The sequence below is a fragment of the Pelodiscus sinensis genome, chromosome 2 (assembly GCF_049634645.1).
Source record: "Pelodiscus sinensis isolate JC-2024 chromosome 2, ASM4963464v1, whole genome shotgun sequence".
NCBI classification, from domain to species: Eukaryota; Metazoa; Chordata; order Testudines; family Trionychidae; genus Pelodiscus; species Pelodiscus sinensis.
Genome location: NC_134712.1, coordinates 38,055,002 through 38,069,853, shown reverse-complemented (window position 1 = coordinate 38,069,853; position 14,852 = coordinate 38,055,002). Strand labels below are relative to the sequence as shown.

General features: G+C 44.0%; 1 protein-coding gene across 1 annotated transcript in view; it reads left to right on the top strand.

The window, feature by feature from the left end:
- LAPTM4B (lysosomal protein transmembrane 4 beta) overlaps nucleotides 1-14,852 on the top strand; it is a 94,033-nt gene that overhangs the window by 64,302 nt on the left and 14,879 nt on the right. Inside the window, exon 6 of the mRNA XM_075920334.1 lies at nucleotides 3,017-3,112. Within this exon, the coding sequence (XP_075776449.1) occupies nucleotides 3,017-3,112 (96 nt within the window). The remainder of the gene's footprint in view (nucleotides 1-3,016; nucleotides 3,113-14,852) is intronic.

Here is a 14,852-nt window from a genome sequence, read left to right as displayed (position 1 = left end):
TCATCAGGCACTGTGCAAGTTTCTCCACTCAGGTTTTTTTTAATTGTATCCTGCCATACCCTTGTGTTTTGACTCTTGTGCCTCCTTTGATCAAAGATTACCATTCCTACTGAATTGGTGTGTATGCATGTGTGAGGTTTGGTATGTGTTGTGCATAAATACCACTAAGGAGGGGATAGATTGAGATCATTTAATTCCTTTCAAAAGGGTCTCCAGAGATTAATGTACTAACTGCAGTGTCCAGTAACATTTTTAAAGCTCTATTTGAAAGCTGTCAAGTTTTTTGGGGAAAAAATAATTAGCAAATAGCTCAGTGACTCAGCTTAATGATGCTTCTGCATAAATATGAGTTCGTAAGAATAAATCTAAAGGAAAGTTGCTGGACTTTCAGTGTACTGCAGGCAAAATGAGTTTCCATTACTAATGTTCAGCTAGCCAAGAAATGTGTATGTTCAAAGCTCTTGGCCAGCAAATCTAAGTCAGCTGCTTGTATTCTCAAATGAGTGTGGGTTAGCATTCTGGCATCTAGTTGCTGCTATATGCTAGCTGGTGACCCTTTAATTAAGGTACGTGGATCAGCCTGAGAAACAGCTCCTGTTTAAACAAGTGAAAATTAGCAGATCTGACTTGAGTAAGTGACTAAGAACATTACAAAATAGTATAAAATGTAAACTGTAATTTTAAATACATTATTCACAAGGTCAAAAACAGCTTTGCTTAGACTTTTAGAAATCTTTAGTCTGATCTGTGAAACTAGTGTATTGTTTGACATGGAATCAAGGCAAAGGATATCTGAGTTTGGATTTTGACATCAGGGATTTCAAAATAGTTAAAAATGAATTAGATGTTAAATTTAGATTAACTAATTGAATAGTCAATGAGATTTCCATCGGCTATTCAGTTAGTTTATAAGGGTGCCTCCGCCTTTGAACTGTAGCAAGAGCCCCATTATCTCTCTGCTGTGCCTCAGCGTTTGAAATGTACAAGAGCCCTGGCGGATTCCCCCACTGGCCTCACGCTTGCTTCTACTTTTGAAATGTATAAGAGCCCCGCCAGGGCACTGGTACATTTCAAAGGCTGAGGCGCTGCAGGGAGCTAATGAGGCTCTTATACATTTCAAAAGCAGAATTGCAGCAGAAGCAGCGCAAGCAGAGACTGCTTCAGTCCCTGCTCACACTGTTTCTGCTGTGCCTCTACTTCCCTTGCTCCCTGTGGAGACAGTGCTGAGGGGGAATCAGCTTTCCCAGCACCGGCTCCTGCTCTCCCCCCCTAATGATGATAGTTGCATCATTAATTGACTATCAGATAAGCTTCTGCTTATTGGATAGTGGACTAGTTTCTTATATCCCTAAAATGAATAGCCTCTACAGACAACACTTTCTATAGACAAGAATTAGTGTTTAGAGATCTATACAATCATGAATAGTTTGGTGGGGGGAAGTGAACAGAGAATTCTTATTTACCCTTTCCCACAATACAAAAGCTTTGCGTTGTGAGTCACACAATGAAACACATACAAACAAGAGGAAGTTCTTTATCACAGAATTCGCAGCTAACCTGTGGAATGCATTGCCATGGGATGTTGTTGTGGCCAAAAGTATAACTGGGCTTAAAAAAAAAGAACTGGGTATGTCCATGGAGGACAGATTCATCACTGACTATGGGATGCAAACCCGCTGATTATCAGAGCATAGAAGTGGGTCACCCCAAAGTTGCCCTGTTCTGTACACTTTTCCTGTAGCTCTGGTATTGGCCATTGTTGGGAGACCAACAAAAAGTCCCGTGGCACTTTAAAGACTTAGATTTTTGGGGGGCATAAGCTTTCATGGGCAGAAACCCACTTGGTCAGATGTCTAGAGTGGAAATTAGAGAAATTATATGAAAAAAGGAAGTTACTTTATCGAGTGCTAATGAGGCCAATTCAGTCAGGACCCACACCCAACAGCTGATGAGTAAGTATCAATCCCAAGAGAGGAAATATTGCTTTGCAGTGAGCCAGACCAGTTCTCATTCAAACCCAAATTAACAGTGTCAAGTTTGTAAATAAACTGCACCTCTGCAATTTCTCCTTGAAGTCTGTTGTTGAAGGGGGCTTTTTTTGTTGTTGAAGAAAGATGACCACTTTTAAATCTGTTACTGAATGTTCAGGGAAATTGAAGTGTTCTCCTACTGGTTTGGGTTTTACCCAATATGGCAGTTCTTAAATTCTTGTTTGTACAGAACTCCTGTTTAGTATGTGCTTTCACTGCACTCATTATCATAGGTTCTGTGATTTCAGAATTCAGATTTTATGGTGAAACCATGCAAAGCTATTGAAGTATTTCATATTTAATCTTTGGACAGATCAAATTCCTCGGCATATACTTAGATATCTATAGAACATCTTTTTTATTTTGTTTTAGTCAAATAACCCAAGGCTGTTGCTACAGTGATCATATTCTGGTCTTAAACTCCAAGGACAAAAGTAGGAAGCATATTAGATCAGGATACAATTACTGAATTAATATTAAGATTTTATAATACTGAAAAATATAAATATCTGAGTAAGAATAAATACTTTGAAATAGCATAGAAACTATTACATGAAGTATATTGTTTAATTTGTAATATAACAATTTAATATTTGCAGTAGTAAAGATTAACTAATTTGGTCCAGATTTTGCATAAGAACTTTTCCCAATGTAATTTTAAATGCATCATGAAAAAAATTCTTGTCTTATGAAATGACCGCTTCCAACCTCACAAGAAATGTAAAGTGTGTGTGGCAGAGGGACTCAATAAAGACAGAAGTAGTTAAAATATTTTTAAGCAAAAATGACATTTTATTGGCTTTTATGTACAATTTTAGCTTTTTTGTTGTCTTTCCTTTTGTTGTGTAATATTTAGCAATTGTGAATATCCTGTCTTCGGTTGGTTAAAGAAGATCCTTAGCTAATCTGAGTTCAGGGATTTTCACAAAACTGGTGGAAAAATGCATTTCCTATTTTCTTTAATAATAAGCATATTATCTTTGCAGGGTTATCTGATTAGTTGTGTGTGGAACTGTTACCGATACATTAACAGTAGAAACAACTCTGATGTGCTGGTGTATATTACCACCAATGACACTGCGGTAAGCATATCTCTTAGATGTGTTTTAATTCTAACCAGTCCTCAATATTGTTGACAGCTTCTGAACTTTAACCCAAATTCTATTGTCTTTGTCCACTAAACTTCCATTATTGACATCCTTGTATCCAAGTTCCAACTCATGAAAGCATGTATGTTGAGAATGCTTGTTACATAGCTCCTAGCAATTATTGTGTTGTATATAAAAATACATGTTTGTCCATATAGCCCCACATATACATAATATATATGTTGTGACAGTCAGGTCAGAGGGATACAAAAGAGTGATGAAAGGAAGTATATTAGCTTCAGACTGAATAAATCTCTGTTCCCAGGGTAAACTGGTATGGGCAAGTCCAGAACTGGCATGGGCTCAATTGCCAGAATCCATCAGGGCAATTGAGCACCTGGAGTTAATTTAGTGGGTTTACAGAGTCAAGTGATCTTAGGCCAGTTAGAACAGCTGGGGCCAGTTAAAGAACCAGTTGAGACTAGGTATAAAAAGGCTTCTGTACAGTTAGTGTGTGAGGAACTGAGAGGATGGAGAGAGCGCTGCAGGGAGTTTAGGAGGAAGAAGCACCAGTGGATACTAGGAGGAAGAGCCTGAGAGAAGAAAGGTGCTGGGAATTAGACCAGGGATTTTGTAGCTATGTCTCAGCTGGTTTTGGAGACCTTTACAGACTGCTCTATTATAAGGCACTGGGCTGGAACCTGGAGTGGAGGGTGGGCCTAGGTTCCTCCCGCTCCCCCTGCCCCCAAAACCCACTTCCCTATTTCCACTCAAGAGAATGACTGGCTGGGGAAGAGAAAGGGGTTTACCTATCTCTGCATCATTTGGGGGTCCACCGAGACTGTGGAGCTTGGTTTCTCTTTATACCTTATGCTGGCCAATGCTGAGAGTAGCTCAACAAACAGCAAACTGATGTTCGACATATGGTACCTAAATTGCGGGCTTCTATATATTAAAAAAAAGAGAGAATGTACAGCTGCACTTCTTTCCTGTTTATTACACTAGGTGCAGGATCTATATGATATCTATACCACTGCAAAATGTTAGTTATTTGGTGCTCAGCAACTGCGAAATAGGTATAACAACGTAGGATCTGGCTGTTTTTATATTGTAAGAACACTGAGTAAAATGAAGATTATATGTTGAAAGAAATTAGATAAGTCTACCCCATAAAGGACAGGAAGTTGTCAGTTCTTTCTGCAATGATTTCATGTTTCTGTTGTAAGAAGAACTCTGTGTATTGTTTGATTATTGGAAACACAACTGAATGACTAAACGAAAACAGGTAACTTAACACTGCTGATTCTGCATAGTATGACACTTTTATGGAAATACTATATATGTGGAACCAAATTCTACTTTTGTAATGAATGTACGCCTAATAGGGAGATATCTCTTTGAGGCTGATAGTGGGGAGATAGGTGTGAGTTGTGTCTGGGTCATTGTTGCTAGGCAGATTTAACACTCCACACCCAGAAGCTTCTGGGTGTAGTGTGGTAGTTTGGAGGTCTGCTCCAATAGGTTCTATCTCTGTTTTGGGGGTCAGACTTCACAAGAGCAAGCAGTCAGGGCAGCTGTTTTACTAAGGGCAGGGCTGTCCCGAGGGGGATGTGGAGCCCCCCCCCCCCCCACTTCTGCCCTTCCCCTGAGCAGCATGAGCCAGAAAGATTGAGGGGCCTGACAAAGGGCAGCAGCAGGCGTCAGTCCTCTCTCCTGCACTCGCTGTGACAGCAGGAGCTTGACTGGGGTGAGGTTGACCCTCTGCAATCCTTGCTGAAAATCCTTAGACTTAACTCTGGATCTCCAGCTACTTTTCTATGGGATTTGGGTTTTTAAAGGTACTGGAGAAGGGCAAAAGTGATGTCTAGCCCACCCAAGCTTACACTGTTATATCCAACGTTCCCCACTGAGGTAAATAGTTCAAATTTATCTCTGATGTAATGCCACTGACTTTTATGTGAAGTAGGATTGCAATTTAATCCTTGAAGTTACACTGAGCTCAATTTGGTCTGTTGGGCTTGCATGGGTGGAAGAGAGGGCATATCCCAATAATATTTCAGTATTGCCAACCTCAAATATTCAAAAGATCATGATGTAGACTTCCAAAATGGAAAGTGGTTTAAATATTGTGAGATTTTAAAAAGTTGAGGGAGCAGTTGGTTTTTGGTTTCAGAATCTATAAATGAACTTGACTTTTTTCACGCTTTCCAGTACTGCCATGAGGACTTGAACCTTACTCTGTCTTAACTAGAAGCTGAGATTTTTATACAATTCATTGTCTTTAGGAGCTGGGATTTTAACTTTAAAAAAAAAAAAAAAAGCAAAAAAGCAACCCCCCCCCAAATATTGCAGGACCCAGATAAAATCATGAGTTGGCAACACTGATTTGAACATACAGTTATGGGTTTATTGCAAGCTAAATGAAGGGGAGGGAGAAAACTACTTTTTGTACTGGAACCTACATTGAGTAAAACCAGAAGTTCTGCATGAACAAAAATTGATAGCTGTTTGTGAAGCCTTTAGGTAGTTTTAATTCATAATTTAAAATGCTGCAAAATGTGTATTTCACAACACTGACAGCCTTGGTTGCAAGACCCTGCAAACCAAATTAGCATTGACACTATAATCTCACAGGCATTCAGTAACTTAAATTGAAACCATCTGCTTCATCAATGGCCCTTGGGAATCAGAGGATTTCGATTTCCAGTGCTACCTTTTTCTGTTGAAATGATTTAGCCTATAACTTTTCTAGGAAAGAGGAAAGAAAGCATGTTTTGAATTGGCTTAAAAGCAGGATAAAAATTAAATCAAGTGAAATTAAGATACATTTTATACAATAAATTTGTCATTATAATAACAAGGTTGATTAGAGGAAGGGGGGAGAACTATTTTCTCTGTAAGAGGGCATAATACCTGTTTCTCCATGTGTAGTCATCTTATTGCTGCATTGTCATCAGGATAGCATAGCAGTCCACCTTCTAGTCTTCTAATCATTCACTCCTCCACCAGATTGTCTGCCTTCTTGTGGTGTCGCTTGGGGTAGTATAAAGTGAAATGAAAGTACAGGTTGTACCTCCCTTAACCAGGACTCTCTGGTTTGGCAACGATCGTGGATGTTCCTGTACTACAGAGCCCAAGTATAGGGAGGTTGAACTGTGGGACAGAAGCAGGGGGACGGGGCGGGTGCAGAGACTCAGTTGGGAACCAGGGCACAGCGTGTGGAGGAGTGGGTGGTGCAACAGGGAGTTCTGGCCTCTGCAGCTAGGTGGTAGTGGGGGCCAGCAGTGGCAGCCAGGGAACTCTAGCCCCAGCCACGGAGCTCAGGGGGCCAGCTGTGGCCCTAGCCACTGGGAAGGGTCAGCCTCAGCCCTGGCCGCGGACTTAGCTGGAGCCCTAGTGAGGGCATCAGGTCAGCGTAGGTCATATTGGGAGGGATCTCCTCTGGTCTGGCAGATCCCCTTGTTCAGCACTGGTCAAGTCCCGAGCATACCAAACAAGGGAGGTCCAACCTGTAGACAAATTTCAGAGTACACGTTTGCGTTCTTGTTTAATGAGAACAGATAGAATCATTTTCAGGTTTTCATGTACTGAGATAATTTGACAGTGTTTGGGTAAATGTAAATAGAATGACTTCAGTTACAAATGAAAATGACCCTGAAAGTCTCATGCCTAGTTCTTAATAGGTATTTGTCCAGAATTGACATAATTAGCAGTCTCTACCCAAAAGAATAAGATCTACGCAAGGAAGAGCGTGCTTAACCGGCAAACAAAACGGCATCTAGAAACAAAACACACAGTGACCATGAAAGGATTTAGATTACTAAGAGTGCTGGATTTTTGAGATAAACTTTGCAGAATCTGGAAGCAGGAGCAAGAACAATTGAGATTGTGTACAGAGCTGACTGTGGGAATAAATATGAGAAAATGAAGGTAATGCTTTTTACTATCTCAAGGGGGTGGCGGGGGAGAGGACAAGAAGTGACACTGTTGCCAGGAATATTGCCCTGTACACTGGACGAACCATTAAAGATGTTGAGTACTGTGATGCCAGATTTAACACTCCTTTATAAAGTGTGCACTCCCTCAGTACTAGCTCAGCACTGAAAAAAAGCAGTCTCTGAATCTGGCCAAGGTGTGATTCAACTTAAGTTGCACTAGCCTTTTCTGTCCCTCCAGCTTGTTTGCATGCAGAGTGTAATTGCTCCATTATTGTAGCTGACTTCGGTCTGGGTGCAAATTGGGGAAGATGGGAAGAGAGAATTAAAATTAGTACAGGAAATTTTCTTCTACTCGAGTAGCCATAATCTAACCCTAAAAATGGCTGCATCCGTGTAATATGTATGCTTATGCATTTTCTTGGACTGCTGAATGAATTGTTTACTTCATGGAATTAATATCTATTGTGACAGAAATGTATAAATCTTATGCTGTTTTCTTAAACAAATCCCTTGCTGTTCTAGAAATGATGAGTCTCTTAAATGATGATTTTATAAAAAAAAATGTACTAATGTGCCTTGGCACAGAGTATTTTGTATCAGGGAGGCCTAGTTTTTCATTCCCTTTAGTCTGAATGATCTCTGAGCCATATTGCTTCCAGTTATTCCATCTGCAATTCTTCCCATGTGGTTTCTAATGGAAGTGTGTGCTTATAAATATTATGAAGCTTCCTGTCTGTGTAGTGAGGGAGGATCCCTGGGATTTGTTTGATAGATACCATATCGTGAAACACTTAAACAAATGGAACTTAACCAATGAGGCTCAGCTAGACTGTTGAAACAAAGTCCTCTCTGAAGAAAACACAGAGGAATATTTCACTTTAACAAATATATCGTAGCTCTAAAGAGAAGCTTTAGGCTCACAGCCACTTTACCTGGAGATGAAGTTTTTGTGTCCTGAATAAAAAAATCTCCTTTAAAGATTCTCTATAAGCTCCTTAAAAGGAGTCTTTCTCTTTACTAATTTTGTTTTTAACATGCCTGCTCTTGCAGCCCTCCCCTTGCTGTAGGCCCAAGGCACTCCCAGATACAATGATTCCAATTTATTTTTATGGAGATGGTGTGCAATGTGTTGTGCAACAAATTGTTTATGTCCAGGAAACGTTTATGTGGAACAAAACCAAGATCTATTATACCTAGGGCAGCAGTACATTAGCAACATCATATAACCAGCCAAACTGCTTTAAGTCATTATTGTGATTATGTTGGCCCGCTCCAGTTCCTCTTGTCCAGCTGTCAGGCCTTTTCCGGGCTGCGGATAGACCTTGTTCACCAGCACCATATGGGGGTAGACCTCCGCAGTCAATGTCTTAGACTTAGAACCTGACTTGGTGTGACCTCTCAAGTCCAGTCCTTTTCTGAAATGAGCTGCAGTGAATTAATCCCCAAACAATTCAAGAACTAAAGGATGTTAAGGGATGTTTAGGGAACTAGGAGGAAGTCAAATTAAGCTGACAATAAATGGTACAAAACGTACCTGCATATGACCACTTATGTGGGTCCTGCAACCTTTTTAATCAACTAGAAGGCAGGAGAGTTTAAAAAAAAAGTCACCTCTTTAGATGTCCTGATTTATTTCAGGCCTTTTACAGGTGTTAGTGTGCTCGTTTCTTGTGTCACTAACATTTCAGCTTCTCTGATGTAGTATGTTCACCATCTTGTCCATCCAGTCCCTTTTCTGTTCTGTCACTCTTGGTTTATACATAAATGTCAGGGAGGGAAGGGAGTCTGTATTGACAAATTAGCCATGGAGTTCTATACACACACTTTTAATAGTCACACAGTGGCTTAGGTTCAGTATATTGAGAAGAGAGGATCCATTTTTCCAATTTTACTGCACATTTGAATGGATGCTCCCCCTCTCCAAAACATCCTCATTTTTTCCTATTCCTTCTTTATATATGAAAAGGTACCTCTTTCCTCAAAGGCTAATTACAAAGAAGGGATATGCATGTTTACAGTCCCCCCCCCCCCCTTTTTTTTAACTGTTAATAGGTTGCATCCTAGAAGGGTGAATGTCTTTTCCTTGAAGTTTGCAGTGTTGTTTCCTGAAGAATCAATCAATAGATATAGCCTTAAATTCCTACTTTTTCCAGTCAATTCCTGTTTCTCAGTAACTCCAATCTGTGCCAGAGACATTTTTCTTCAAGAGATGTTCCTGTGGGTGCTCCAGATTAGGTTGGTGCGCTGCTGCCAATCCTTTTCTCAGAAATCTTCAGAGCAGTGCCCCTGGGGCCGCGCATGCTCATGTCTCAAGCTTCGTGCTCCTACTGTTCAGGCATCACACAAGCATGAGCTCTCCCTCCCCTCCCATCTTCTCTACCACCTCTGGTCACAGATAGAGCTCAGCGGTATTCTCAACCTCATTCCACATTTTAGATATGTATACCATTTTTGCCTCAGTTCTTACCTCCATTTAGTTAGTTACAGGCAGTCCCCGAGTTACGCGGATCCGACTTATGTCAGATCCGCAGTTACGAACGGGGATTTTCTCGCCCCGGAGGACTGGAGCGGCGGGACTCCTGGTCCCGCCGCCCGCCTCCTCCGGGGCGAGAAAAGCTGCTCCCCGTCTCCCTGGTCTGCTGCGGGAGCCAGCAGACCAGGGAGACGGGGAGCAAAGCGGCACAGGACCTGGGGCCGGACCTGCGGCGCTTCCACCAGATCAGCTGGAAGCGGCCGCGGGTCTGGCCCCGGGTCCTGCGCGGCTTTGCTCAGCGTCTCCCTGGTCTGCTGTGGGGGACGCAGCTAGTGCCCCCCCCCCAGCAGACCAGGGAGATGTGGAGCAAAGCCCGGGGCCTGTGGTAGAGCAGGTGGGGCGCTGCCGGTTGGTCCCGCAGCACCGCTCCTTGGCGCTACTGGACCAACCCAGCAGCACCCGAGCTGCTCTGCCCCAGGCGTCCCCAAGTTAGCTGCTGCTGAAACTGACCAGCGGCTGACTACAGGAAGCCGGAGGCAGAGTTGCTCTGCCCTGGGCTTCCTGGAATCAGCTGCTGATCAGTTTCAGCAGCAGCTGACTTGGGGACACCTGGGGTTCTTAAGTTGAATCTATATGTAAGTCAGAACTGGTGTCCAGATTCAGTGGCTGAATCTGGATGCCAGTTCCGACTTGCATACAAATTCAACTTAAGAACAAACCTACAGTTCCTATCTTGTACGTAACCCAGGGACTGCCTGTATTCCCTTGTTATTTTCCAAAAAAAAGTTTTTTCTCCATGTTTTTTCTTCCTAATAAGTTCCATGCACGCAGCTCCCTGGGTTTTAAGTGCTGTTTTCCGTGTAAGGACCTTATTCCTGTGTTGGATGGACATGCTCAGTGTGTTTGCTGACTTGGCGAGGCTCACATCTTGCAGAAATCCTCTCCCTGTGCTAAACTGAAAGTGAGAGTGCAGTGTGACAGAGACCTAAGCCTCAAGCTGATTTTACTTGAAAAATCACTAAGACAAGTCTCAGATGTGGGCCAACAATCTGAGTGCCAAGCGCAAAAGGACAAAAAATCTTCAAAGAAACATGCCTTCTCATTGCCTCAGGAGGCCCCAGCACCTAAACACTCATCTTCAGTGCACATGGTGCCTACAGTGACTCTGGCACTGCCTATGAGTATTATGATGCACCGGGCACGTCCGGCACCACTGACACTGCCATGAAAGTGGGAAATGCAAAGCCCTGCTCCGAGGCCACAGGCTTCAAGTTGCCTACCTCGAGTGCTGCTGCAGCTACTGGCACTGAAGTTTCATTGTCGGCACTGCTACTGCCTCTGGAGTCGAGCACAACTTCCAGCATTGCTGTAGGCACCAACGGGGCACTTACCATTTCACCTGGCTGCTGTAGGCACCTAGACACGGCACCACAAATGGCATTGGTGCAACCACCCTGACACCATCTATGCCGGTGCAGCAGTATGCATAACATAGAACCTCCTGCTCTCCTCAACTTTCAATTCACACTTTCTCAGCAACAACATTTCTACCGATACCTCGGCACTGAGACCAGATATATCACCTGAAAGGTTTTGTGATGACACTGACAAGGAGGTGGATGTGATGTTCTCACCTAACAATTCCCCTCCCACAAATTATTCTGTGTATTTGGCCAGGACTCATCCCCCCCACTCATGGGTACCACCTACCATGTTCTATCCACAATGGCGGTGCTGGAGTCTATGGCAGCTTCCCCATAAACCTCACCAATTACGCAAACCTGTTTTGGTGCCTCAACACTCTCCTACACTGTAATCCCCATCCTCTCAATGGCAACGTGCAATAAAAGGGGACCAGTCTGACCCCTCACTAGACACGTCACCAGACACTAACAAATTGTCCTCCCAGATGAAGTGGCGATGCCTCCTCCTCCCACTATGGCAGACTATTTTTCACATTTCCAAGACCTTTTTAAACATATGTCTGCAGAACAAAGTATTCCTGTAAAGCAGCATTTCCCAAACTATGGGCCGCAGCCCGGTACTGGGCCGTGGGGGAAAAAAATACTAGGCCTCAGTGTGGCTGCTGGGAGGGGAACGAGGAGGGGTGGGGGGGGAACCGGCTGCCAGGAAGCAGAGTTGGGGACAGCAGGGCTGTCCTGCGAAGATTGGGGCTGGCGGGCTGGTGGCCGGCGGAAACAGGGTTGGGGGTAGCGGCAATGCTAGCTCAAGCCATTTTTGTGCCCCGGGCAGCGAGTGCGTGGCGCATGTGTGGCCCCTGAGCACGCAGCGCCCCGTACAGCTGCAGTCATGCGCCGTGTGCCCGGGGGCAGGGGCCGCACAGCGCCTGATTGCAGCTGTAAGAGGCGCCGAGGGCGGAGACCGCTCAGCGCCCCTTACAGCTGCAATCAGGTGCCCACCATAGGTTGGCGCCCCCCCTTAATCTGGCCCTGGGTAGCAGGGCTGTCCCACAGAGATCGGGGAGGGCAGGCGGCGGAACCAGGACTGGACAGGGGGGGCTGGCTAGGGGAGATCAGGAGGAGGAGGGTGGGAGAACCAGCTGCCGGAAGCAGGGGTGGATGGGGGCAGTGAGGCTGGTCGGGGAGGGGTTGTCGGAGGAGTGGGGCTGACTGGGAGAAGATTGGTGGGAAGCGATGGGGAACCGGCTGCCAGAAGCAGGGCTGGACTGGGGAGATTGAGGAGAAGGGGTGGGGTGGGGAGCAGGACTGACCCGGGCACATGCAGACCCAGGCACACGAGTGAGTCTGGCCCCAGGGATTCCATTTTGCCCCCCTCCCTCGAGTAGTTGCGAACTGCCTGGCAGGTAGACACACTCATGCGGCATGAGCACATCTACCAGCCAGGCAGTTTGCAGCTAAGGACTGATGCACCTAATTACAATAAAACTTACCTAATTAGAAAATACCAGACATTTTATATGTCTGATAATTTCTCAATTTGTTTCCCAGACAAAGCCCTCAAATACAAAACCGGTACAAAACTGGACACCTGGCAGCCCTACCCTTCCTTGCACCCTCCCTCCTAGCCAGATATCCTACCCTCAATCTGCTCCCGCTCCCGCCTCCACCTTCTGTGGCGCCCATGTGGCGCTGGGTCCGCCAAGCTCTGGCCCAGACTGGGCATAGGATGCAGCCGGGTGAAACACTGAAAATGTATTCATATTTCATTTTTTTTATATGCGTTTATATATTTGGGCTGCAAAAAACAGTACTGAAAAAACCTGGTTCCAACTAAAGTAAAAAGTTTGGGAAACCCTGTCTAGGCAGCTTTCTATCCATCTTACAGTCCATTTATCCAATCCATATTACCTTAACTTGCTGGCAAGAATATTGTGGGTAACTGTATCAAAAGCTTTGCTAACGCTGGCACTGGGGGCTTTGGGAGGACCAGAAACAACTTATTTGAATATTCATCATTTGCTTAATGAATATGCAAATGAATGTTACTGGTCCTCCGAAAGCTCGTGAATGGATTTACTGGTCCCTGTGTCGAAAAGTTTGGGAACCCCTGCTATAAAAAGTGTCAGAGAACCTGCATGAATTGACTGATACTTTACTCACACCTGCCACTGCGAAGATAGCCCTACCGATTAACCTAGCCATCATGGAACCAGCAAAAATGATCTGGCAAACACCAGCAATTGCCATCCCAACATGCAAGCATATTGACAAATATTACACCCCCCCCAAAAGGATCAGAGTTTTTTCACATCCTGCACCTTGATTCCTTGATGGTGGATGTAGCACACCAAAAGACTATGCAGCAGCAGTTTAGATCCACTCCATCTGATTGTGACAGCAAAAGGCTGGATCTCTTCAGATGAAAAGTCTATATGTCATCAACACTACATTTGAGTTGCAAATTACTCAGCATTTCTAAGTAATTATGACCATAAGAATTATTCCAAACTAAATAATTTTATTTCAGACACTCCTGAGGCCAAGAAACAGCAATTCAAAGCTGCGATCGTAGAGGGCCATACAATCTCAAGGATGGCCCTACTGGCCACGCTAGATGCAGCTAACACAGTAGCACAGCTGTTGTGATGTGAAGAGCTTCATGGTTCAATGTTGCTGCCTTCCTTAGCGAAATCCAATCCACAGTAAAGGATCTCCCATTTGATGGGCAGAAGCTCTTCGCAACAAACACCAATGAAGTGCTGTATTCCATGAAAGACTCGGGCAATGCTCAGGTCTGTTGGCATTCGTAATCCTGTAACAAGAAGACGATATCAGTACAGGTACCAACCATACCCTAGGTCCAGATGTCCCCCAATACACTCAACAATATAATAGACTGGAGTAGCATCAAGAAAACTGCAGTAGAGACGGGGCCAATGACAATGTTGATTGTCTAACTCCTCTCAACAATTGTAGCAATTCACTAAGCAAATTTCAGAGAGATGTTGAGTCATGAAAACCTTTAGCCAATTCCAGTGGCAACCATACCATGTAAACTATTTCAATGCTATCTTACCATTTTTTAACAACTGGAGAAGGATAACATCTGATAAATAGGTTGTCCAAATCAAGCTTGGATATATGATTCTCTTCGGGACCAATTTCTCGGGAACTTCCCCAACAGGAGGTTGACCATCTGTTACAACTAGGCCACCACTACCCTGGTTCCTCTTTCTGCTCAAAATGTCCTGCATACTGCCAATCCCTCTGCCCTGCAACCCAAATCTCCTTTATCAGTCAGGAAGTCAGACTATTCATCCCAACCTTCACATGCTGAACCTGAATGCATGGATCCTCAGTGGTTTTCTGCACAAGAATTCGAGTACTCTCAACAGCTTCAATGTGTCCTACTACACAGCAGAGCACAGAGCACCCATAAAACACATCTTCAAAAATGGAAAAGTCTCAATATGGTTTTCACATAGACATACCATCTCCATTACGTTTAATCTTGGATTATTTGTTGCACCTTAAACAAGCTGGTCTCGCACGGAGTTCATCAAGGTACACCTTGCTGCTATAGCGACTTTTCATCTCAAAATAGATACCTCAGTATTTGCACACCACCTTACTAAGTGGTTTATCAAAGGCCTGCAAGCTCACTTTACCCAGATGTGGCCCCACCAGCACAACCTTGGGACATCCACCTGGTTTTAAATACTCTCACCAAATCACTATTTGAGCCAATGGTGACAAGCTCCCTTCTGCACCTCTCTATGGAAACAGCTTTTCTTGTAGCTATTACATCAGAAAGTCAAGTAGGAGAGATTGCAGCACTAATGGTAGATCTTCCTCTCCCCTTCCACCCCATGCCTTTTCAAGGACAGGTCACTTTACAAACT